Source organism: Aplysia californica, unplaced genomic scaffold (assembly GCF_000002075.1).
Source record: "Aplysia californica isolate F4 #8 unplaced genomic scaffold, AplCal3.0 scaffold00460, whole genome shotgun sequence".
NCBI lineage: Eukaryota > Metazoa > Mollusca > Gastropoda > Aplysiida > Aplysiidae > Aplysia > Aplysia californica.
The window spans coordinates 444,285-470,847 of NW_004797730.1; the positions used below are offsets into that span (position 1 = coordinate 444,285).

General features: G+C 37.0%; 1 protein-coding gene across 3 annotated transcripts in view; it reads left to right on the top strand.

Moving 5' to 3' along the window:
- The window catches only part of LOC101852565 (WD repeat-containing protein 97), a 55,178-nt gene that overhangs the window by 22,468 nt on the left and 6,147 nt on the right, over positions 1 to 26,563 (top strand). Inside the window, exons 14-29 of one of the 3 annotated variants that reach the window (XM_013086375.2) lie at positions 590 to 772; positions 3,370 to 3,411; positions 6,871 to 7,009; positions 8,657 to 8,763; positions 9,204 to 9,351; positions 9,835 to 9,910; positions 12,272 to 12,424; positions 13,512 to 13,578; positions 15,451 to 15,713; positions 16,408 to 16,624; positions 17,416 to 17,499; positions 18,053 to 18,240; positions 18,883 to 18,915; positions 22,367 to 22,606; positions 23,358 to 23,686; positions 25,265 to 25,414. In XM_013086375.2, the coding sequence (XP_012941829.1) occupies positions 590 to 772; positions 3,370 to 3,411; positions 6,871 to 7,009; positions 8,657 to 8,763; positions 9,204 to 9,351; positions 9,835 to 9,910; positions 12,272 to 12,424; positions 13,512 to 13,578; positions 15,451 to 15,713; positions 16,408 to 16,624; positions 17,416 to 17,499; positions 18,053 to 18,240; positions 18,883 to 18,915; positions 22,367 to 22,606; positions 23,358 to 23,686; positions 25,265 to 25,414 (2,419 nt within the window). Of the gene's footprint in view, positions 1 to 589; positions 773 to 1,521; positions 1,546 to 3,369; positions 3,412 to 6,870; positions 7,010 to 8,656; positions 8,764 to 9,203; positions 9,352 to 9,834; positions 9,911 to 12,271; positions 12,425 to 13,511; positions 13,579 to 15,450; positions 15,714 to 16,407; positions 16,625 to 17,415; positions 17,500 to 18,052; positions 18,241 to 18,882; positions 18,916 to 22,366; positions 22,607 to 23,357; positions 23,687 to 25,264; positions 25,415 to 26,563 lie in introns of all 3 variants that reach the window. The other 2 variants (XM_005105251.3, XM_005105253.3) reach the window with 2 other exon arrangements.

Consider the following 26,563-nt stretch of genomic DNA (forward strand, 5'->3'; position numbering starts at 1 on the left):
ACTTTTCCATCAATTGGGTCTGAATAGGTTTTTCCCGATCTGTCAGTGATTTTTTAAAGTGATAAGCTATTTTGCCTTTTACCTTGTGACGTTGGCGCAATAATGTGCCGATTGCAATAATGTGCCAATTGCAATAATGCGCCAATTGATGGAAAAGTGTTAATGTACAGCCTGTTGCACTGGGGTTGTTTGCCATTATTGTATTTAATAAGACAAAAGTAAAAAACTCCGTTTCTAGATGAAGAAGGTTGATTTAATAAGAAATTGATATGAGGTCTGCCCTCTCTGGCTTCACTGACAAGACTAATTCATAATGAGCATGAGTACATGTGATTAAAACAGGAAGGAGGAGTGAGTAAAGATCACTTAGATCAGACAATCTTTGTTGTGAGGGTAGATAAAATAAAAGTACAATTACAGGGACATAATTCAACTTAATCATGTTAATATTGGGACCAACAATCCATGATTTTTTGTTTCCCTTCTACATATTGATAAAAGCAATCTAATAGTCTAACACAGCCAATGTAATTGTATTGCTTAGTAGGTCAAGAGCATTATCATTTTAATGTAACTTTTTCCTTCATAGACAACATCATCAAAGTATGGCGGCTGTACCCGTTTGCTCAAGAGGCGTTAGCTCCCCTCATGTCCTTCTACTGTGCTCACACGCCGTCCTTTATGACCACCATCAAGTCCAGTTTGGGTGTGGCTTTCCAAGACCCAGGCACGGCAACTTTCAGCGTGGTGCTCTACAGCCTTCCTGAGAAAAGTAAGTACTAAAGTTGCTACAAAGATAACAAAAGTGTCATGTTCATGGTTATTTTGGTCATCATCACTGTCATTGTTTCTTTTAATTTATTCTTATTGTATTGTAGCAGAAATAGATTATTTACAACCTTATTTTCCTCATTTCCTATCTTTTTTTAGTCCTTGGCAAAGTATAACCTTGGTTCAAGCTTCAGCGCTTCAGTTCATTTGTTCAAACTTTATACTCCTTAGTTTTCTTAGACAAGCTCGCCATAGAGTAATTGGCTATGAATAAATTGCATGCTAAAGATACTTGGTAGTTTGTAGAATTCTTTCTGTCTGTATTTAGACATTGTTGTATCATAGATCTGTATTCCCTTCAAGGACAATGATAATAATATGCTACTTTAGGCTCTTTTCATTGCTACTTTTGCTTTCAAAATAGCTGCGTGATTGCTCCTTTGAAAGCAGGGCTCCCCATTACTTATGCTATGTGAAAGCTTATGCTTTAGAAATAAATAAAAATTTCAGCTGTAGGGATCAAGTTTATTTACTGTAAGTCATATTATCTGAGGCGGATTTCTATTCTTAAAGTAAAAAATCTTTACCTTTGAATTTGATAGCCTTGATGAAATAAAATTGTCTCGTTAGAACAATTAATACTAATGAGCAATAACATGAATGCAACCTTAGGTTCCCATTGTTTGTGTTATTGTCTTCTGGTATACCTATATATAGTTATGAAATCTTTGGTAATTCATATTTTGGCAGTAACCAAAGAACAAAGAGCTGGAAGTAAGGCGACTGCCATATTATCAGTTTAACTTTTCCCCTGTGGCTTATAATATCTAGATCCATTTGGCTTCATCATATTGACTGAAAATTTGCTTGCAGCCTGAATATTCAGTTTATGCTTGTGTTATAATATCAATATGATAATATTGTAATGTCTTGCTTCGTTTTTTATAATTGCTCTTAATATGTGCATGAACTTGAATTGTAGTTCTAATGACTGAAAGCCTTATAAAATGTACCTTGTGCGTTTGCTTTCGCGTCTATGTCAATACTCTAGTTACAGATAGTTTTCAATCTCCCCCTTCTCCCAACCACACACAATAAAACGTACACACTCGAACAAGCACAATTTTGGTTCACGTAAAGTATGGAGAATTATTTTGCTATAATGTGGGCAGTTGTTGCATCTGTCTTGAAGTAACTACTGTCATGGGAATCCAGAAAATCCATGTCTGTTAAATAGCACTTTTTTTTTTTTTTTGGTCTTCTTCTTCTTCTTCTTAGTCTCAGTTTTCTTGGGGGGGTCATTGTGTGTTCTGTTGTCTGCTTTCATTTCCACTTTCTGCCCCCACCCCCTCACCTCCTTTGCCCCCTCCTCTGGGCTCCTGACTCTTTCTGCAGCCTTTCTACTGCTACTCCTTTGCTCCTCCTTACTGCTGTCTTTCTGTCACACCCCTGATCTTCTGGTAGGAAAGATCTACACCTAGCCTTCTCGAACAAGGGCGAAAAATCTCGGAGGGCCCGTGTGCAAGTTGCGCACGTTAAAGATCCCTTGGTGGTCTAAAATTGATAAGAGTAGGCTTCGGCCGCCACCCGGGCAAAATTCAAAATTTCCTACCAACTGAAAATATTAGAGTGTCCCGCGCGCTCATATGACCTTATGCAGTTGCGAGCGCCGTAAAACACTTTACAAAAACAAACAAAAAAAACCAAGGTCATTGTGTGAGGCCAGTCTTTCATAAACTTGATAAATTTTCCCCTCCTTAATACGCATCCTCTTTCTGTTCTACCTTCTCCCCCCCCCCTCCCCCCTTCTTTTTCCGCCGCCCACAACCCAACCCCTATTTTTGTTGTTGCCCTTCAACAAATATTTCTTTTGTTTCGTAACTCGTTGAATCAAAACCTATTTTTAATCTCATGTTATGCGTATTTACATCCTCTTTTTCTCCTCTCTCAACAAGCAGATACAAACAGACATACATAGAAACACAAACAAACAGACATCCATAGAAACACAAACAAACAGACATACATAGAAACACAAACAAACAGACATACATAGAAACACAAACAAACAGACATACATAGAAACACAAACAAACAGACATACATAGAAACACAAACAAACAGACATACATAGAAACACAAACATTTAGCTCTGAATACAATCCGCAAACTGACTAGAGTCTAGATGTGATTAACCTAAAGTGCAGGAAATGGTTTGCTCATGTGCTCATTACTTGCCGTGGTCTTATTTTACTGCATTTTGTGGGTGGTTGTTCATGGGTGCTCTGGTGTGGTTTGCTTCTTCTTTCCTATCAAACATCTATCATCCTTATCTCCCCTCCTTCTTTTCTATGTTTGTTACTCTCTTGTAACAGCTCTAATCTTCTGGCGCCCATATATGACCTTATGCAGTTGCGAGCGCTGTAAAACCTCTACTAAAACAAGTTACTGCTTTTCTGTTGAGCTTGTGCTTTAAAGATTTTCCTTAGCTGTCATTAAGGGAAACAGGGTTTGTGTGTGCCAACGTATGTTCCTGTGGGTGTTGTGTTGATTTCTCGGCTCTATAAAAACGAAGCACTGACCTTGTTACTTTCATAGCCTTTGCCAGTGATAACCCTGGTTTAGAAGGCGGGTTCCATGGTGAGTACGCCTACTCTCTACAACTTTCACCTTGAAATCCTCACCAGACACAGTAAAAATCTGGGAGAAAAAAAAAGCAAAAAACTTTCGCACCCTCATTATGTTTATCTTATTTGTACTGTGTGCTGAAACTTTTGTTCTAATGAAATGATTTCACCTATTTCGGACAAAAAAAAGATAATTTGGGCAAATTGTGTCTGCATTCTAAAAGTGCAGGCTTTCACCTGTAGTGTTTTACAATTTTTGTTTTGTGTGCTGTTTCCAACTTCATTCCTGCACTCTCTTGTTCAAGTAGTTTAACTGTCTGTGCTTTGAGAGTCAGAGTCAGAGTGGTTTGTCATATTAGTCTCAGTTTTCTTGAGCTCTTCACACTGAACCTTCTGTTCGAGCTGTGACTCATGGTTTGGTTGGATGTTTTATTCATTACATGATGTTCAGAAAACAAAAAACAAAACAAAAACAAGCAAAAAAAAAACACCCAAAACCCAAACAATTGTTATCTGTTGGACAAAAGTGTTTTGAAATCGGCTACATATCTCAGATTTGTTTGATTTATGTATTATCTCATTTTCCTTTGCTTTGGTCACAAGTTACTGAACATGAAAGATAAAAACAAAAAGTCCTCTAAGTTGTTTGATTATGTGTTTGAATTTTTATTTAAATTTAGTTTTATGTACCGTTCTGATGTGTGTGTGTGATACTAAAGATTTCTGAAGTAATTATCTGCACCTGTGTAGATTTCTCTATATCTTTTTTTCCCTTTGAGTGAGTAGTTCTGCTGGTGTTGCTCAGAGTGTAATACGGATATAGCATGTGTTTTGCATGTATATATGTTTTGCTTAAAAATGTCTTGTTTTTTGAAAATGTATTTCTCTGTGTATGTGTATGTGTATGTGTGTTGTGTCAGTGTGTGTGTGTGTGTGTGTGTGCAGGCACATGTGTGTGTGTCACTGTGTGTGTATGTGTGTTGTGTCGGTATGTGTGTGTGTGATGGCTTTTGTACATGAAAGTTTGTCATGAGTCATGGTGACAAAAGAGAAACTTAACCCTATCCATACATCGTGTTTTACTATCGTATCCATACGACATAGGGAACTCTGTGCCACCCCTTGCCAAAGAGGAAATTTACTCGTTACTCCGATCCGTACGCTTTGCATAGCAGTCAGTCAAAATTATTTTTTGAGAAATACTCAAAAGTTTCAAAGAGATCTTCACACTAAAAGTATTCTAAAATGTGAAGAATACAATCCCTAGGTACAAAAAATGACCCCATAGGGCGTACGGATAAGGTTAATAACATGGTGCGTTGAAGGTTTTGTTTTTCTTCGCAGTGCACTAACATTGCAATGGGGTATGACAACTGGGAAAGGATAATTTTAGCCAAATTTATGTTAACTTTAGTCCTCACTTCCTTTTTTATGTGTGTTTTATATTAATATGCACATCCTTCTACAAAACTTATGGACACTTTTTCATTTTTCCACGGTTATACATATGGAAAGAACAGCAGCTCTTGTATATTGACTCTGTCAGAAGGTTTTAATTTCAATATCCAAAGAAACCACCATCATATTATGCAGCCATTGAGCATTATTACTTTTCTCTCTTAGTATCTTTTCATCCTCCCTCTGACCCCTGAAATATCCCTCCCCCCCCCCCCTTTTCCCTTTCTCATTACTGCAACGAAAAACCATGCCCTTTTCACCTTAGAGGCATTTCTATAAATAATTATATTTTAGAAAGACTAAAATTATAATAATTACATTGTTATATCCCTTTTAATACCAATGTTCGCCGACTTTAGGTAAAAAAAAATTGTTTGCAAATTGCCAAAGTGCACAAATTAAATTGTATATTTAGACATAAAACTACTAAACTGGCACTATGGCTTTGAATAGATGTACTCTTTCTCTCTTTTGTCTCAGTCTCTTCCCTCTCTCTTTATCTTTCCCTCCCTCCCCCGCCCCCTCTCTATCTCGATCTCTGTCTCTGTCTCTCTCTGTCTCTCTCTCTGTCTCTCTCTCTGTCTCTGTCTCTGTCTCTCTCTCTCTCTCTCTCTCTCTCTCTCTCTCTCTCTCTCTCTCTCTCTCTCTCTCTCTCTCTCTCTCTCTCTCTCTCTCTCTCTCTCCCTGCCTCCCGCCCACTCATACACAAACATACAGAGATGCAAAAACACTTTTTTTTCTCTCATATGCTGACAAATTAATGTGTACACACACTTACACACACACACACACACACACACACACACACACACACACACACACACACACACACACACACACACACACACACACACACACACACACACACACACACACACACACACACATACATATGTATGGATGTTTCATTTTGGAAAGATCTTACAAAAATGCTTTTTATAGCCAAGCTTACTTGTTTTTTCAGTACAAACCTTCTCAGACGCCTCAAATAAAAATACTTTGTACAGCTCTGTTCTCTAGCACATGATTTTTTAAACTGTAGAGTGATCAGTTAATTTCTTTGCCTAGATCAGCATACTATTTTATGCATAGAAATGGTAAGCCTTGAAAAGATATATATACAATTGTAGTGTAGTGTATATTTGAAATAATTAATTGAGTGCAAGTGTGCAGATTGGGAAAGGAATTTTTCATTCAACTTCAGTTCTATAAAAATTTAAATTATCAATTATTTCCTGAACTAATTTTGTTTAAATGATCTCTGTACTGTTATTCTAAATTTTTTCTCTTCCTTTTGATTAAAATGATTCAAATTTGAAGGCTCGTCTTTCTGCACTTGTGTACTGATGTACTAGCTTTTGATATGTCTGAAATTTCACAGAACGATGAAAAATACTATTCAGTTATGTTGTCTGTGTTGATGATTTCGTTAAAACACTGAGGTGTGTTTGAAATGAAAAGTTGTTTAAAGGGAAAACCTAAATACTTATTAAATCACTCAATTTTTGTACATTGTCATGTGTTGTCACTGTATTGAACTAAACGCTTTAAAAATGTGGTGAAGTGAAATTGTTTAATATTAATGAATGCAGTCATGTTAAAATGAAATGTACCATAAATATATTAGTACTCTGAAAAAGACTGTACTGAAATTGTGATGTATTTAAAATGTAGCCCATTGAAAAGGTAATGATTAAAAAATTTAATGCTCTGAAAATATAATTTTCTGAAAATATCTAGAACTGAAATGAAGTACCAAACATTCAGAAAACTGAAAATGTACTCCTCTGAGAATGCAGTTCTCTGAAGATGTAGTGTTCTGAAAATATAGGATATTGAAAATGTTTGGGGTAAAAAATGGGGGGTACTGCAAATTCTTAAATCTGAAATCACTCTACACATGTAGAATTGAAATGGAAATGTAGAGTGAACTGAGGTATCAAGACATATTTATTTTTTGAAGAAATGAATGGCTGAAAAATGACTTTGCTTTCCCCTCCTCCCTCCCGAGCAGACCGGAGTGACCACAAGCCAGATGACGACCACATGGACCTGATCACTGGTCTGACTTCTTGCCCTCGAATGAAGCTGTATGCGTCTTGTGGTATGGATGGAACCATCCGGGTCTGGAATGCTCAGAATGTTCTGATCAGGTGGGTAGTAGGTGTAAGTTAACTGTAACTGCTTTATTTCCCCATTGTCTTGTGGCAAGCTGGTTTGACCCTGTCTGCATGTGGTATCCTACTATTTGATCTACTGTTAATGAATTACTCCCCTTTTGACTCTATTTAAATGTGAGGCAGCTTGGTGAAATCAGGTATTTGTCAAAATAAGGAAATCCGAGAAACCGGCATTTTTCGGCTACTTTGGAAATTTTTTCGAATTTTTGTTTTATGTCCATTCAAAAACACTTTTATGTGTGCATTTTATCCAAACAATGTTGATTAAAGGCACAACAATTTTAAATTTGCAGTTTCCAAGGACTCTCAGGCTGTGGAAGCCACCAAACCTTGGCGGCCATTTACTCGCTAATTTTACCTCTGAAACCAGGCGACCCCACCTCCTTCAATGGCCAATATCTCGACTCCTGTAAAAGATAAATGGGTATTTTTTTATTGATAGCTAGGCAAATCAACAACCTTTAAGATGATAACAATAACTCCATATGCCCAAAAATTGATGAGTTTCTGATTTCACTGCGTTCTGACGCAAATGTGAGGCAGCGTGGTGGAATCAGGCTCTCGTCAAAATAATTAAAGTGAAGAAACTTGCCTTTTTCTGCAGGTTTGGGAATTTTTATGAAATTTTTGTTTTTTGGCTCAACACCTTTCAAGGCCATTAGAGAACTCATTTCTATATGGATTTTTCTGAAAAGCGTTGATTAAAGGCACAAAAATGTAAATTTTCAGTTACCACGGGCTCTTAAGCTAAGGAAATAACTAATCTTTGTGGGCCATTTTCTCACTAATTTTACCTCTGAAAACAGGTGACCCCCTCCTCCTTCTTCCGCAAATATCTCGACTTGTATTCAAGATAAATGGATATTTTTTTCATCCAAATAAAGACAAGTGAATAAGCTTTAAGATGATACCAATAACGCTACATGCCCAAAAATTGACGAGAGCCTGATTCCACCGCGCTGCCTCACATTAATAGTTTGGAAGGTGGGTTGCTGTAACCATGTTTGTCAGGGCTAGTATACTCAGGGCTGAGAAGGATCTGTAACCATGTTTGTCAGGGCCAGTATACTCAGGGCTGAGAAGGATCTGTAACCATGTTTGTCAGGGCAGGGCCAGTATACTCAGGGCTCAGAAAGATCAGTACCCGTGCAGAAATATGAAGATACTCTACAAAATGGGCTCTGCATGAAGGTATTGAATTCAAATCTTTTGCCAGTAACATTGAAGGGTCTCAACACAATACCACTGACACTGGTGTTAATTTATGTGACAAATATAGGTTTTATACTTTTGGAAATAAGGAAACTCGTGGTGTTGATTAATTTTCATTCAGTGAATAAGCTCTGACAGTTTTTATCCTATTTCTTCTTAGTGATAAGTATTGATATGTTTTCAGCTACCTCTGCTACTTTAAATATAAAGCTGAAAAAGATTTTTGTTATTGGATGGAATGTGACAGCTTAATTTGTCATTAAGTAAATTAAAAACATTAATCATCCTATCTCAAAAATTCCCCCATACTGTTACTAACTGATTCTAGAGAGGAATATTGTATCGCCAAAAGCTGGTTGTTTTTTGGGGTTGTTTTTTTTTTAGTTTCCTTTGAATTTTTTCTTTCAGAGTCCTAAAGATCAACACCATACCTCACAGCATTGCCTTCTGCAGTCCTGAGGGAGATCTGCTGGTGGGAATCTCCAACCATTTGTTCCACATATCTCACAAGAAATGTAAGCAACCCTGAGCACGTGAACGCCTTTATTTTCATTAATATTTGTGGGTGTAGGTTTGTTTTTATACAATGAAGGAAAATTATGTTAGATATTAAAAGATTCATACTGAATGGAAGGTTTAAAAAATGTACGTTTTGCACTCTTTCTGTACAGAGGGGAATTTACTTGTTCCACTATCATTATATATTATGTGGACTTGAAATGCCAGGCTCATCAAGTTCAATGAAGATCTTTAAAATTATTTCTCTATGGGTTTGAAATTTTAGCTGAGAGTGTATGTTGGTTATAAATTGTTTGCACTCTGTTTTAGATTTTGGTCTACAAGCAACAAATGAAGATAAGCTTTTTTTTCCCTATTTTGGTTCTCACCTGCTCTTCCTGAAGATCACGAGCATGTAGCCAATACAAATGTTTTGTTGTTTTATTGTTTTATTCAGATCTGCCACAGTTCTATATCCGGAAGCAGGTCTGCATGAAATTCCCGTCCAAGAAGGATGAATCACCTTTGGAGTTTGATGAGAACAGACTTAATGAAATGGACAAAAATGATGTGAAGAGGCTGAAGAACTCACATGCTTCGTTCAAGTCAGTCCCTCTTTAAAAATTATAGAAATTTAAAAGTTTTCCTATTCTACTTTGTTGTTAAAATACTATTTCCAATGTTCTTTTTCTTCATTGTAATTCAAAGTCAGATAGCAATGTTAATAACAAAATTCTCTCCACTTTTACAAGACATTCATAACTTTAGTCCTTATTATAATTCCAAATTGTGCTTGACTGTGACCATTGCCCAATGTTTTGAGCTGTTAAGTTAGTAACATAACCACCATGTCACATATGTAGATTTCATGGAAAACTGTAGAATTTTTCAAGTGGGAACCGAGCTTTTTTTTTCTTTCTTTTTGTTGGTCATTTTTCCTTTTTGATCTCTTGCCATATCTTCAGTTTACATGGTTATCTTTTGCACATATATATATAATATATTCCAGTCTTCTTTTTCATAATTTATTGTTAGGCTAGTTAAATCATCGCAGCTATATCTTACTTTTGATGTTCTTTTGATTACAGATTTGAGCATTTTGTGGACATCTTGAGTGCAGAAGAGGAAGAGGAAGTGATGAGGGACAAGAAGATGAAGGAAGAAGTAAGCAAAAGTATTTTTTTGAATTATAGCTCGCCCGATGCAAAGCGCTCACTCTTTGTCTCCGGCAAGCTGCTCCCAGCGGCTCGGGCACATTCCTTTACAACGACTTCGACATCAAATCACTTTTCGGAAATTACCGAAAACAGGTCTCTTATACTGGAAGTTCATTCATCAGATGAAGAACTATCAAACTAAGTTTGCTAGTTTCGATTTAATGACCCATTTAATGACCCATTTAATGACGTTTTTGTTCTTTTATATTCAGCACCAAAAAAAGAACCTCGGTGTAGTGGGTTTACCCCCCTCGGAGATAAAGAGTTAAACAGAGCCTAGATTCGAACTAAAGCAAACCCTGCTCTAACAAAGAGGTCAAAGATAATACACTGACCTGTGTGTAGAACGGTCTCTCGCTCCGGCCGACACTTGCTTGTGTGCATCTCACCCAGCCGCACCAGGGCAGGTTTGCTGTGGGTCAGATCAAACAGTTCACTAAATATACAAGATCAACCAGCCCAAAGCAAATTTTTCTATACATATTGTCATCAGGTATGAATTTTAAAAATATACCAAACTATTTTACTCTATGATCTATACATAACACATGTATATTTTCATTCCAACTACAATTTTTCGTGCCCACTTTACAACACCAATAGAAAACTTATTAGTCTTCTAATTATTGATCTAAAATCAATACTCATAATATGAGAGTTTTTTTAAAGTTCAAATCACTGCCTAAAAAACTTAGGCCACAGTTAAATGAGCCTGACTATTAATAACAAATGGGCTTGCAGTTTTATAGATGGGGAAGAAAGGTAGGGAGAAACTTCTCCTTTCTCAAAATATCATTGAAGAATGAAGTCTAAAAAAGAAAGAAAATGTATGGTAGAAACCAAATACCAGATAGGAGACTCCACATGGTTAAGCTTGATGCATAGATTAACAACAGAAACATTTTTACTATATATCAACTCACTGAGCAATCTTTGGCAGCACCAGCACTGTATTCTTGGCCTGCACAACTGTCTCTCCCTTCTGTCTTCTCTTTACCTCGCCTCTGTGCAGTTGTCGGGTGTGATTTGGGTTTAGTTTTTGTACTATAAGTAGAAATCCCTACAACATAATTAGTGAGGCAGCGCGGTGGAATCAGGCCAGGCTCTCGTCAAAATAGTCAAAGTGAAGAAACGTGCGTTTTTCCGCAGGTTTGTGAATTTTTATCAAATTTTTGTTTTTTGGCTCAACACCTTTCATACCCATTAAAGAACTCATTTCTGTGTGGATTTTTCTGAAAAACGTTGATTAAGCGCACAAAAAAATGTAAATTTCGGTTACCACGGATTCTCAAGCTAAGGAAATAACTAATCTTTGAAGGCCATTTTCTCACTAATTTTACCTCTGAAAACAGGTGACCCCCACCTACTTCTTTCGCAAATATCTCGATTTGTATTCAAGATAAATGGATATTTTATTCATCCAAATAAAGACAAGTGAACATGCTTTAAGATGATACCAATAACTCTACATGCCCAAAAATTGACGAGAGCCTGATTCCACCACGCTGCCTCACATTAGGTCTTTTTGATGATGGCTTTCACACTTTAAGTTGTTGAATTCTTTTTTTTCTTTGACCCAAGGCTCAATGAATAAATTGACATAAAAGAAGGAAGAGGTGTGAAGTAAGACAAAAAATGAGAGGCAAGGGGCAACGCTGCATGCCCTATTAGTGGGAAAAAAAACATTTTTTTATCGCTCCTCTGGCTTTGAGAGTAGAAGCTTCACCACATGCTCAACCCGTAACATGTTTCTGACAACTACTCGTATATGTTCATATATTCTTTGTGCCTCTTCAGTGTTCAAAGTTAGCTCCAACCTCAAGGTACAGACTAAGCATCCTGCTTGCTATCACCCTATCTCTATGTCTTGACATTCCAACGTGCCTTGTTTTAAACAATTATGATTTTGTTGTTTGCTGTCTCTGAGTATTACTTGAATATCTTTTTTTTAAAGATATCATATGGCTTAAGCTTTTTTTAAAAATTTATGTCTTATAACAGTTTAACTTGTTATCTTTCTTTTCAAATATTTGAAAATTCATCATTTTGTTTGAATGGTATCATTAGGTTCTCAAGATAGATTTGATAATGAGGTAAAATAGTAGACCTATGTAAGGGGGGGGGGGGGTACAAAAACACATGTCGAGGAAGAAAAAGTAGGATGTCCGAAATAAGCTACAGTAAAGCCATGCACTGTTCCCAAACTTTTTCATATATTCAAAAACTATTTAAAAAATAACCTCTTTGACAAGAACAGTGGCGGATACAACTGTGAACTTTGTTGAATATGTTGCTCTGTGTTCCCCAGGCCTTCATGATGTTGGAGAACAGAGAAAGTGAACTGGTTCAGATCAGGGATGGAGCTTTGATCAGCAAACATAAGCCGAAGTCTACCAAGCGGACCCAGAACAGAGCCTTCAGGGAGTACATGAAAATGTACTACAACAAGGAGAGAGAAAAGGTAGGAAGCCTTGTAGTTTTCTTACTGTCTTGTCTTTAGATTTATTCATTTATATATACCTGTCTTGTCTTTAGATTTATTCATTTATATATACCTGTCTTGTCTTTAGATTTATTCATTATATATATACCTGTCTTGTCTTTAGATTCATTCATTATATATATACCTGTCTTGTCTTTAGATTTATTCATTTATATATATACCTGTCTTGTCTTTAGATTTATTCATTATATAAATACCTGTCTTGTCTTTAGATTTATTCATTATATATATACCTGTCTTGTCTTTAGATTTATTCATTATATATATACCTGTCTTGTCTTTAGATTTATTCATTTATATATACCTGTCTTGTCTTTAGATTTATTCATTATATATATATATGTCTTTGAATAGAGCCATCAGTAAACATATAAAGGACCAAGAAAAAACAGGGTAGGCTGTGGTCAGCATGTGAGCATTGAAGTATCTCTATATAACAGAATATTGCCATGGCTCTGTTTAAACCTATGGGCACGAGAACAAACCTTTACCTTTCTAGCATTTGGCCCAAGGGGTCCCAGGTGCTCATCGTCCTGTCAGCTCAGTGGGGCAGGGCTAAACGGTTAAAATTAGTTGGGCATGGGTTGAGGTTCTTATTTCTTTATAGAACAAGGACATAGTTTGGAGTTTTCTCTTCTATTTTTTTGGATAAATATAGATAATATTTGACCTGTAGGGGCCTATGTGATTATAGGAAATACTACTGGTTAGCAGTAGCATGCAGAATAAATTCTTTTGAGAACTCAAAAATAAGAAATGTTTTGTGAAAGGGCTTCCATGATATTACCTGTATTATCTGTCCTGGGCAACAATGTCATTGCACACCGGACAGGTCCATAAGTGCTCAGTTCCCCCCAGCACCAAAGCCCGCAAGGTATCCATTCTTATTGTTCCATGATATACGAATGCAGAAAATGTGCCCAAATTTCTGGTGCTCTACTATGGTCCCAAACTAACTTTGTGCTCCTACTAGATTCTGCTTGGGTAACATTTTGTTTCATGCAAAAGCATATCCTATTTTGATTTTTGCTTTTTGCTTTTTCAGTTACCCCCTGACCCTGATGAAGACGCACTACAGAAAAAGTTAGTGGGAGAAACAAAAACACAAGAAGGTATCTTAAAATCTTAGTTTTCAAACGTTACTTCTTTCAACTTTACTTTACTTTACTTTTCCGATCCAGCGGCCATTTGGGTTCTAGCCCTTCGGTCTGTTGATATGGCAAAGAATACTTCTTTCAACAAAACATTGTTCTAGCATTTCTTACCTCAGAAGATCCAACATAAATATTTCCGAAGACAACGACAATCTTTATTCATCTCGCTGGGAGAAATTTGTCTTGGTCGTTAACAATGGCAGTAGATGTTACAAAGGTGCACTCACGCATACACTCACAACAAGACAGGATATTAGTAAATACATGACAACCCGCTCCGTAAAACATTCTCTCTCTCTCTCTCTCTCTCTCTCTCTCTTTCTCTCTCTCTCTCTCTCTCTCTCTCTCTCTCTCTCTCTCTCTCTCTCTCTCTCATTTGTAGCACTGCGTGTTCAGTAACCTCACTGCAGTTGGTACAAATAAATTGCTATATTTGTCTGTTCTTGCTTTTTTGAAAATGTATCGTTTACTGCGGGTCGATAGTTGAAATTCTGATGTCAGTCGGTGGCTATGGTCACTTAGCGTTATTTCTGCATTTTTTAGAACGTTTGTTTTGTTCAGATATTCAAAGTTACTTAGGTCTCTACCAACTGTTCTTGATGCCTTTCTGATCAACTTGTACATTTTTATGATGTGCTGCCTTCCCAAATTGCTACCATGGCAAGTGGTACCAAAATTGATCAAAGTTTCTATTGTGGTGGTGTAGAATATCTGAAAGATGGAAGGATTCAGATTGAAAGACCTAAGTTTCCTCAGAAAGTACAGCTTTGACATGTCTGAGTTCATTTCAGTTGAGAAATTGATTGGAAGTAAATACTTTTATCTGAAAGGGTATCAGGTATGCCACTTGACAAAACTTTGAAGTGGTCTCTCAAAATTGTACAGTGTTGTAGCTCGTCTTCTATTTTGACATTCCAGCACAAAATGTTTCCTGTTGAACAAAATAGCCATATCTTTAAGCACCTTTTCCCCTCGCTTTTCACATTTATATCTAACAATGGCCGCCTGTTCTGTTTAACTTACAGAGCACCAATCAGCCTCCTTTTTTTTTATTATTCATTTACTCTTTATGAAAGAGAAATATGTTCTTACAACTGAAGTCGGCTCTGACAGACTTTCCTCGCAGGAAATGCAAATGAAACTTCAACTTAAATCTCTCTCTCTTGCCCTTTTTAACTCCCAGTGGAGCTCAGGCCATCAACAACATTACTCCAGCGAAGCCTGTCCTGAGCATCCTTTTCTATCTGTTTCCATGATGTCCCCGCTTTTTCAATTTCCGCTTGTACCGCTCGCCTCCATGTCATCTTTGGTCTTCCCTTCTTACGCTTTCCTTGTGGGTTCCACGTTAAAGCCTGCCTGTTGATGCTTGTCGGGGGTCTCCTCAGGGTGTGTCCAATCCATTTCCATTTCTTCACCTGAATATCTTCCTTTACTGGCCTTTGGCTTGTTCTCTCCCACAGTTGAGCGTTAGTGACTCGATCTTCAACTTAAATATCAGTGATTTATTTCTAATCTTTGGAGGGAATCTAGTAAGAGAAACAAGCAGCCTACATGACTGGTTTTGGCTGGGTTCAACTCATGTGCTGCATTTTTTTCAAACCGATAGATTTTTGTTGGGTTAAACAGGTAAGGGTTTATCACTTTGCAGTCACACAGCCAGCAGTACAAAATACCCCATCTGGTCACCCAGCCAGGAGAGAAACTGCAAGTGCGCCAGGGGACCGGAACAGATCGTTTTTACCGGCCCATTATTGCACCAAGTGACTGTAACTGTAAAGTGCCATTTGAGTAATATGAACTAAATTCATATTCTATTGTATTTTTTTGCAGAAGGAGAAGACAAATACAGGCCAGAGACAGCTCCATATGGTTTCTTCTCTGAACTCAGTGAGAAGTATCTCTATGAGGATGGTGATGCCAGCCCCTTGCACCCATCCTATCCCATAACCCCATGTGGGTTCCTGCCCAATTCTGTTCTCCTCAAAATCATGTACCCGCCTCCGCAACCCAAAGCACCCTCAAGGGAAGCAACCCCGTACAAACCACCAGAGTTGACAGCCCAACAGCTGGGTGAAATAGACAGTCTGCATTCTGTGAGTACACGTGGGGATGAGTTGGGAAGTAGTGATGATACATTTTGTCTTGCTATGTTCGTTATCGAAAATTATGCACGTACACATAAAATATAGTGTGTAATATACATGTATATTATATTAAATGACCGTATCATGTTTCAAGTGCCATAAAACTCTAACAAACTAATTATTGTTGATGAAATTCTCTAATCTTCTAACTATCCTTTTCGTGAACCAGCTTGTTCTGAAAGTTGTCTCAAAGTGCATTTGCAACTTGTATTACTTGTCATATTAAAGAATTGGACCACAATAAATCAAGTTTTCCCTGAGGGAGTACTTCTGACATATGGCATATGTGAAAATGTAATTGTTCAGTTTCACCTTCATATTTAATTGCTTTTTATTTGCTTCTTAATGGTAAGTCCTATCCAAAATTGTATGCCTTTAACTTTGTTATATATAGCCCATAAATTATGTCCCAAGTATTAATCTGTCAAACTATATACAAGACTTTGTGAGAAATTTCAAATGATCTACTCTATTTATTACTCTTCTGCAAAAATAAAGAAAAAAATTTGATTCTGGGAAAGCCATGGTGTAGTTGTCCTTTAGAGATATGGATTGTTATTGTTGAGCTGCAGTTATTGATGCTGCGCTGGATTCCCGCTGCCAATGTTTCTTTCTTTTTCACTGATGAACAATTTATTCACAGAAGAAAGGTAGTCGCCGGGGCTCTGAATTGACCCAGGACGCTGGCTTCAGTCGAGCGGTGACATTTGCTGCTGATGACCATCTGTCGCGTGTGCTGGAGATAGATTTGAGTGATGATGAGGAACTTGCCAAGACTCCGGATGAGACCGATATGGAGCCTGCAGTTCCGTTTGAGTTTGATGAGAGTATGAGGCCTGTCATGGACTCTGCCTCTGGAGGTAAAAATTTATCTGATTTCGTTTATCATGGAGGCTGGTTTCATGATTATAATGAAAAGCAAGTGTCAGTATTCATTTGAGCATTACGGGAGATTTTGGAAAGGGCAGATATACTCTAAATTATTGTCAAATTCCACTTTTTTGTGAATATTATTGATGTGATTTATTTCTTCTGCTTTTATGTTGCATATCTGGCTCATGAAGGATAAGAATAAAAAGTTTTAATTCCGTAAAGAGCTCTGATATTACTTGTAATGAGACTGAAAACTTCTTCTTCTTCAGTTTTCTGCCTCTTTCCTTTCTGGGGACCAGTCGCAATTTTGAAGATACATTTTTTGTTTATTTGTGCGGAAAAAAAATTGCTGCTCCTATAGAAAATGGTGCAGTTCTTTTTTAGGCAGAGATATTTTTATTTTGGTGTTTTCATGTGACGTCGGTGGCCTAGTGGTTAGACTCTCGGACTTGCAACCGTAAGGTCGTGGGTTCGAATCCCGTCAGGGCTTGGGAAAGGCACTTAACACGAATTTTCCTCACTTCACCCAGGTGGGAATGGGTACTCGGCTATAGACAGCGAAAGATCTTGTCATTTTGTTAGTGTTTGAGTGCTTAATCAGCTGCTTGCACTGTATGCTTCCCGGGAAGCTGAGAATGTTTCGGAGTTTTATATGGTCTGCTGGGGTAATAATATAGTGTAAAGCGCATAGAGCCTGCTGTTGAGCGGGGATATGCGCTATACAAATGCTATTTATTATTATTATTATTCATGTAACCCTGTTTCGTTGTGTTTGCAGGTGCTCCGACGAGCGGTGCCGCGACTATAGTGACACCAGCTAGGTCATCTGCCCTGACAGTTAGGACATTCTCTGACCTGCCAGGTTGGCTGTTGCATTTGTTCGTCTTGGTTTGAGTTTGAAGTTTGAAGTTTCAGCATTGTTTGAAATTTGATTTCACTTCTGATGTAAATTAGTTTTGTCTTTTAGTTGTTTTCCTTTTTAAAAAATTGTCTTCTCTACTCTTGTGTGAGTACATTTTAGTTGAAAGATTTAAATTTTGAAAACAAAAGGGCCCTGAGACAGGAAACGTGGCCAACCCCACTGACGCTACAAGAGAAGCTATACAGGCCGCCAGTTGAACTGAGCAGGACGGCCCAATTTATGACCGATACCAGAATTCAAGTGTGATGCGATCGAGAAGAAGAAGAAGATGAAAACAAAAGCAAGTTGATTATTATTTTCAGTTGGGGTCTCTATTGTTTGATAAGTGTAGAAGCTTTGAAGAATGTTGCGAATCTGGGTTTTGAACTGTGTGATGAAATCATACTACTCTAGGAAGCTTGTCATACAACACTTACATCATTCATAAACTTGAACTTGCTGTTCACAACATTTTTACAATCGTCTCATTGTGCCATTTTGTCTGCCTACGAAGATTCAAGATTCACAACGCCTAAAACTCCGATGAAGTCCCGCTTGTCTCGGAAAAAGACGAGCTTCCTGGAGGATGAAGAAGATGATGATGAAGACGATATGTTCAGCCGAGGTCCGGGTCTGTCCGAGAAATCCACGTCACTCATGTCCAAGTTCCAGGAGATCATGGACAAAGAGGCATCTGATGTTGTAAGTTTTTGTTTTGGGCTTGTTTGTTTTTTGTTTTGTTTTGTTTTTAGTTGTTGTTGGGTTTTTTTTAGAGGGGGGGGGGGGGGCTGCCTTCTTTATTATTTTGTTCTTACCATTCTAGTTTTTTTAACTTTTAGTAGATTTTTGGTAATGTAATTGTAAGGTCCAATTTTGTATCTATTCCTATGATAGTTCTGTCTATTGTCTTATTTTCCCCCAGCTCGAATTGACATTGTTATAATTGATGTATTTCTTGTTTTACTGGGAAATATGTGACTGTCAGTTAGGTTTGGTATGTGTTTTCTAGTGGTTTTAGGTTTTGGTCTTGGTATTTGGTTAATGGATGTGTTATTTTAATTTCACCTGGTGGGGATCTATAAAAACAACGAGGAATTTTAATTTTTCTTTGAATATTTGGATACGATTTTATGAGTTTCATATTGAAGGTACAGTTTGGGTTATGATATAATTTTCACATAATTTTTTGAATAGTTTGTGGCTGTTGAATCAAAAAACAAACTATTCAGTTCCATTTCAGAAAAAAAAATGTTAATTATGTTCTTATTGTGTACAAATGTTTACCAGAAGCATCATTCAATAGAAAAAAACCAACACGTTAACAAATTCCTTCCTGATTTCCAGCACAAAATTGACAAAGCTACAGAAACTGTACAGGTGCCTACAGTATCATATATATTCACATTTATCTTCCTGGCTTTAACCTTGTCCTTCATTTTCTACCTATGCCTTATGATCTGACATTGTTTGAACAACTGGAAATTTTCATCAAGCTTATAGCTTATCGATTGTGGGCTATGTATTTGAAGTGATGATTATTTTGTATGAAGAAGGACATGTTCTTTTTCTCCATCTATTGAGGACATATTTTATCCAGTGTACACAAAATTATTATCAGGTCATTTCTTACCTGTAGACTATCACAAATAAGATAACTATGGTAAGTGAAAAGGAAAGACTGCAGAAATATTTTTTTTAGGAAGCATTATAGGTTGTGATTCAAAGAGTCTAACTTAGCTTTGCACTGGTAATGAAGCCATGCGTGTTGAGAATACTGGAACAAAAAGAATGTCATGAAGCTTTTGTGGGGGGAGGGGAGGGGAGGGGGGGGGGTAAAAATTTGCCCCATCTAACAGCTGTAGAAGCATGCCTAGCTATGTTATAAAAGTTTTTAATTCCCCACTCTCAAATTAAGTCTTCAAAAGTAATTTTCACAAAGTGTTTGCTTGCAGAGATACTTGATTATTTCAGATAAATATACTGAAAAGAACAATAGTATACAAAGGACTTATTAATTTGACAAACAAAAATGTACATGCTTTAAACAAACGGTTTTGATCTAACTGATCTGAAGCTTCTCTCTAACAAGGGTATTTGGTCGCATGTTTGTCATTTGTAATTTGCATAATATATCTGGTGTGTTCATTATTATTCTGTGTTTTATAAGAAATTAACAAAAATGTTGTGGATAAGGTTTTCAGCATCAGTAATTCAGTTCTCGTTGATAGATAAAGAGTGAACAAAAAAAAATACGTTAACACTTTAGCTCCTCAAAATGAATTTATCCATTTTCTGTCTGGGCTTGTCATCATGTACTCTCTCATGGGACAGAGATTAACACCTTGTTATTCCTTCTGCTTGCCAGACACAAGAAAGAATTAAAGTTTTGGTCAGATGTATTATTGACTGTCCTTTGCACTAACCCTAAGGTGATGGTGTTGCCTTATTAAAAATTCGCAAACAGAACATTATTGATTTAGGATCGTTTTTATTTTAATAGATCTTTTATCAAGAAAGATAGTTATCAGTGTTTTATGAATAATTTTTAAAAAACACGTGCTCATTGAGGAAAGATATAGAAAGATATCTATGGATCGATGTGCCTTTTTTGGAATGAAGGTACCATACTGTAACGGTATTCGATAAGAAGTTTTCTGAAATGGGGAGATTAGGTTCAAATAAAAAGGAAATCAGAATTCTGTTGTCAATCCAGGTATATTGCTCATCATTCTGGTGTTCTGAAAGGGACAATGTTTTCTGTCTTTGAAATCAGCAAGTTTATGTTAACCCTATCCGTATGCCCTGGAGTCATTTTGTACTCTCAGGGTTTATTCTTCACATTTTAGAATACTTCTAGTTCGGAGATCTCTTTGAGACTTTCAGTATTTCTCTAACCATCATTTTGACAGGCTGCTATGCAAAGCATACGGATCGGATTAACGAGTAAATTTCCTCTTTGAAAGTGGTTGCACAGAGTTCCCCCATGTCGTATGGATACAATAGTAAAACACAACGTACGGATAGGGTTAAGTGGTGGCACAGAGTTCCCCATGTCGTATGGATACAATTGTAAAACACAACGTACGGATAGGGTTAAGTAGGATGTTAATTTCTGCAGAGGAAAACAGATCAATGAATTTTGTGTGAACCATTTGAACTTTTTGGCTTTCTTTTCTGGATCTTGACTTTGGTATCTGAGACACTTTGTTAGAGCTGTCAAAGCCTATTATGTGTCACCATGAGAAGTAACACTTGCTTTTTTTTGTATATAATTATCAAGATTCAACTGTTGGAACTGACTTTCCTTGAGCGCACATTGAGTTACGCATAATATTATTTTCTTTGATATCCAGAATGAGAGGATTATTGGGGGATGTGGCTGAGGGTTGAAGAACTCTTCATGCTGTACATATTTCTTTTTGTTTTTTTGTTTGTTTGTTTGTTGTTGTTTTTTTGTTTATTTGTTAGAATAATTCATCTGTGTCATCTCTTGTCATTTTACTTTGCTTTTTTTTCTTTCATTTTGGGAGTGAGAAATGTCTTTTGTTCTGTGCATTAGTTGTCGGATTCCTCTATAGAAGCTTATTTTTAGAGGTTTCGCAAATGCTGTTGTGGTATAGTTTGATGCTGATATTGTTTTCATCTTTTTGCTGAGATGCCTCGATTGGATTAGATTAGAATGCAGTTTCATCTGTCTGGTGAAAACACCCTTTTGCTGTAAACTTATTGATCTCAATACAAAATTTAGAACATGTGAGCCATTGGCTTTTCTAAGACTGAACTTTTGGGCCTCCAAGATATTATTTTTTATGAGAGTGTGTTCAACTTTGTTCATCATTCTTGGGCTTTTATCCTTAATCTATAGTTATGCCTTATAATTTACTGCCAGCTTACAAAATTATGTGTCTATTTATGGAGTTTTACAGCTACTTGGCAAAATAATTGCCATATTTTGGCTGCTCTTATTCGTTGGTTGTTTGTACCAAGATATAGTGTATTTTCCCTCTGACGTAAGGGAAATAATTGGTTGTGTTTATATTCTCCACTTTGGGTTTTCTTTTTCCTTATCAAACCATAAAAGCATTCTTACTTTGGAGAGTGATAATATTCTGAAAACCTGGTCTTGCATGGGAAAGATATGTATTTTGATCTAAAGATACGTTTTACTATGATAATTCATTCCAAAGCGTACAAACAATGTAATGTATTCATTTTTTGTATAATATTCTTATGTTTTTGCCACTGATCATAAAACTGAAATTGATAAGAAATTATCAAATAGGATATTGTATAATAAATATTTTTTGTCCCGTAGAAATAAGACATAATAATAATAATAATAATAATATATAACATTTATATGGCGCATTTCCAAAATAGTAGCTCAATGCGCTTTACATTGGAATACATGATAAAACAGACATCTGTGTCATTCCACTGGAGCAGCAATAGGCCTACTGATGATTTTAAGATCTGCTTGGCCAAACTTTTTGGAACTTTCTATCTCTTAATCATTTCTGTCTGTAGTCTTTCTATCACTGTAGGCTGATTGGATACTGGAATAAGGATGCTCCTCTGTGAAGCTCCTACAAACCGAGCAGGCAGAGGCTGAAAATAAACTCACATTCTTCATTTCATGACAGTATCTAGTGAAATTATTTTCTTTTAATTAAGACTTGGATGTTTTGACTTACAACTTGTCACCAAAAAGTGTATTGTAAAGTGTACTTGAATTTTTTTCCCCTTCCTCTTTTTTCCCCCCCACTTTGCTCTGATTTTTCATGTACGTTGTATAACAATAGATTTCTCTCTATGCATGTTCCAATAGGAGGACATTGAGGAGAAAGTTACCCCAACACCAACACCTTCGGAACCCATCAAGCGACCTGTGGCTTTACCTGCCAAACCAATTCAAAAACTGGTCAGCCGGCCCAAGCCCAAGGCTCGAACTCCGACTCCACCCCGCTCACCTACCCCTCCGCCACCTCCCACACCCTTGCCAAACTTCATCAAACAGTTTGTGGGCACTGAGTGGTTTGACAAGTATTTTCCTAACTGCAATGAGAATGTGAGTAGAGTTCAGAAGTAGCAAACCACACCAGAGCACCCGCCAACCACCCACACTGCTTCTTCTTTTCTATCAAACGTCTATCGTCTTTATCTCCCCTCCTTCTTTTTTGTGTTTGTTACTCTCTTGTAACACCTCTAATCTTGGGCACTTATTGTGCTGCAAGTGCCGTAAAACACTTACTAAAACTAAGAGTTCAGACAGAAAATGTCATTTGGAGTATCTGTTGGTTGATATTGATAGGGACGATGAAGGCTCCAGTAAAAGAATGGCCACAATCATATTTTGCAATATTTTGAGTTATACCCCTTGTGAATTACCCTGTTTCTTTGTCTTTCTCCCCACTGAATCTTATGCAATTAACCGTCACACCTACAGCTGCACTGAAAGGGAGTGTTGAGCTTTCTTTGAAAATCACCGTTTTCTTTTGAAAGACAGGATGTCCATCTGTAATCTTAAGTTGGTTTTTTAATCAAAACAGATAAAGTTTGGCCACTAGTAGAAGATTGTATTTTTCTATGTTTGTCTTATCCTTTCTTTCTTTATTTTGTCTGTTATTTTGGTTTTGCATTTTCCTATTGCTAAATGACCTTTATTGTGCAATTGTACTTCTCTATCGCTTCTATCACTCCACCATTCATTTTGTCTTCCTTTAGCTTTGTACCACAGTACAGTGTTTAGCTTTTTCATTGTCCGACTCCGTTTTCTCTTTTCCTATTCTATATTTTGTTTCCTTACCTTTTCTCTGTAGACAATGCCCAAACCTTGGACCAGCGACACTTTTGTCAACATGATCGTCAAGCTACTCCGCATTGCCGAGTGGCTGCATAAAGTGAGCGTCACCGATGCCATTTTGTTGGTGCACACAGAGGAGGGGCTCTCAGACTCGGTCGTCATTCAAGCCGTGAAGACTTTAGCCTCGGTGCTAAACCACCACAGCACACCACCCACATGCTCTGTGAAAGAGCAGAAAGATTTCATCATGTCCGCCCTCAGAGCCCTGGCAAGTTTTGCCGTCAAGGACAAAGATGTTATTGCGGAGATGATGGTTCAGTTCTTGGACGGGGATCGGGATATCAGGTTTGTAGAGGAGAACAAAGTGAAAATATTTGAGCCGGTCTGAGAAAACCAGAAATATGTCGCTAAACCTCGAACCCAGATATCGGCAAAAAACAATTTTGTTGTCAGTTCTGGTTGATTTTGAGTTTTACGTACAAGGAGATTTCCCAACCATTTTAGAAAATAATTCAAGAGTTGTTTCTTGTAAAAACCACTTTAAAATATATTTTCTCTAGTTATTTTCCATTTGCATTCAGATATAAAAAGCAAAATTGGTGTAGGCCCTAACTTTGAGTGCATTTTTCTCATTTTACTTTTCCACATTTTGTTTCTTCACAATGCAATATCTCATCTTCTAGAAGAGGTAATAGAGAAGTTTTAAGGGCGTAATAATCAAGAAGATCCCAGCGTTCAGAAAAGCACAAAAAATCAAAATGGCCCAGAGGCGTATTCCTGATTTCCTCAGACCCACTCACTTATATTTGGTTATAGTAGAATGGTCAGCTCAACTCAACTGCCCATGTTTTCTGTGCCCTCAGCTCTTATGGGTATAGGTTCAATTGAGAATAGCTCCTGATGAAGATGATGACCAGTCTTTAGAACATCCAAGTTGTGTGTTGAGCTTTGTATTTCTTTTACATTATCGGAAGACCTTTTGTGTACTATGTAAGGTCAAGTAAGATATGATGAAAAACATATATTTTTATATATGTGAGGCAGCGTGGTGGAATCAGGCTCTCGTCAAAATAATCAAAGTGAAGAAACCTGCATTTTTCCGCAGGTTTGTGAATTTTGGTCAAATTTGTGTTTTTTGGCTCAACACCTTTCATGCCCATTAAAGAACTCATTTCTATGTGGATTTTTCATTAAAACGTTGATTAAAGGCACAAAAAATGTAAATAATCAGTTACCACGGACTCTTAAACTAAGGAAATAACTAATCTTTGGCAGCCATTTTCTCACTAATTTTACCTCTGAAAACAGGTGACCCCACCTCCTTCCTTCGCAAATATCTCGACTTGCATTCAAGATAAATGGATACTTTTTTTCATCCCAATAAAGACAAGTGAAAGAGCTTTAAGATGATACCAATAACTCTACATGCCCAAAAAAATTGACGAGAGCCTGATCCACCACGCTGCCTCACATATGTTTTTAATTTTCATCCTCTCCCTTTCTCTCCCCCCCCCCCCCCTGCACTGTATTCCGCCTGATAAATAGAGGATGTTTCAGAGTATTCTAGGGTCTGCTGGACTAATAAAAGTTGTAAGTTGTTAACACCGGGCATGCTGTAGAGCATGGATATGCATTATATTAATGCAATTATTGAAATTATTTTTATCGTTATCATTTTTATCATTATTATTTTTATAAAATATTATTATTATTATTATTATTATTATCATTATTATTATTATTATTATTATTATTTACATTGTTATTGTTATTATTATTATTTTTTAAATTATTATTATTATTATTATTATTATTATTTACATTGTTATTGTTATTGTTATTTTTAAAATTATTATTATTATTATTGTTATAATTATTTACATTGTTATTGTTATTATTATTATTGCTGTTGTTGTCTCTTAGGGCTTCTGTTCTGGAGGTCATGACCAACCTGGGTCTGGCTGACCCCCACAGACAGTTCCAGAAAGAGTTAGACTCCTGGGACATCTGGAGCCTTGATGAGAAAAACCACCGGGAAGAGTTGCACAAAATGTGTAACCAGTGGCTGGACAGGTGAGTGGTTAACCCTAGCCGTATGTCGTGTTTTACTATCGTATCCGTACGACGTGGGGAACTCTGTGCCACCACTTAACCCTATCCGTATGTCGTGTTTTACTATTGTATCCATACGACGTGGGGAACTCTGTGCCACCACTTAACCCTATCCATACGTCGTGTTTTACTATCGTATCCATACGACATGGGGAACTCTGTGCCACCACTTAACCCTATCCGTACATCGTGTTTTACTATCGTATCCATACGACGTGGGGAACTCTGTGCCACCACTTAACCCTATCCGTATGTCGTGTTTTACTATCGTATCGATACGACGTGGGGAACTCTGTGCCACCACTTAACCCTATCCGTACGTCGTGTTTTACTATCGTATCGATACGACATGGGGAACTCTGTGCCACCACTTAACCCTATCCGTACGTCGTGTTTTACTATCGTTTCCATACGACGTGGGGAACTCTGTGCCACCACTTTCCAAAGAGGAAATTTACTCGTTTTTCCGATCCGTACGCTTTGCATAGCAGTCTGTCTAAATGATTTTTTGAGAAATACGGAAAGTTTGAAAGAGATTTTCGCACTAGAAGTATTCTAAAATGTGAAGAATGCAACCCGTGGGTACAAAATGACCCCAGGGGGTACGTATAGGGTTAACATAGCACTTTGATTGTTTAGGACCCTTATCAAAGAAAGAAAGATATAAAAAAAGTTTTTTACCATCTAGCATAAGGCTTTTGTCAGAATGAGCATAGATGTGTGTTACTCTTAGAGTATGTATCTGTATATAACTCCAAAGGTCTAGTATTTAAATTCCTGCATGTGGTTGAATGATGCATTTGATGTAAATGTACATTTTGTCAGCTTAACTTCTCCTTTCATATTGAATTTTAATGAGAGTAATATATATGATTAAAATTTGTTTAATGTATACCTGCATGTGTTTTTATGGTCCTGTACAGCCAAGGAAAATTTCCCTCTGGGATAATAAAGTACTATCTTATCTTATCTTATCTTATCTGATGTGGATTATGGAGAGAATGGTTTTGTCGGAGGACTAAGTTCTTTGACCCTGAGTGGACTATTACTGTATTCTGGAGAAGAGCATACGATTTATTAACTCTTTATCTTCGAATGGGTAAACCCTCT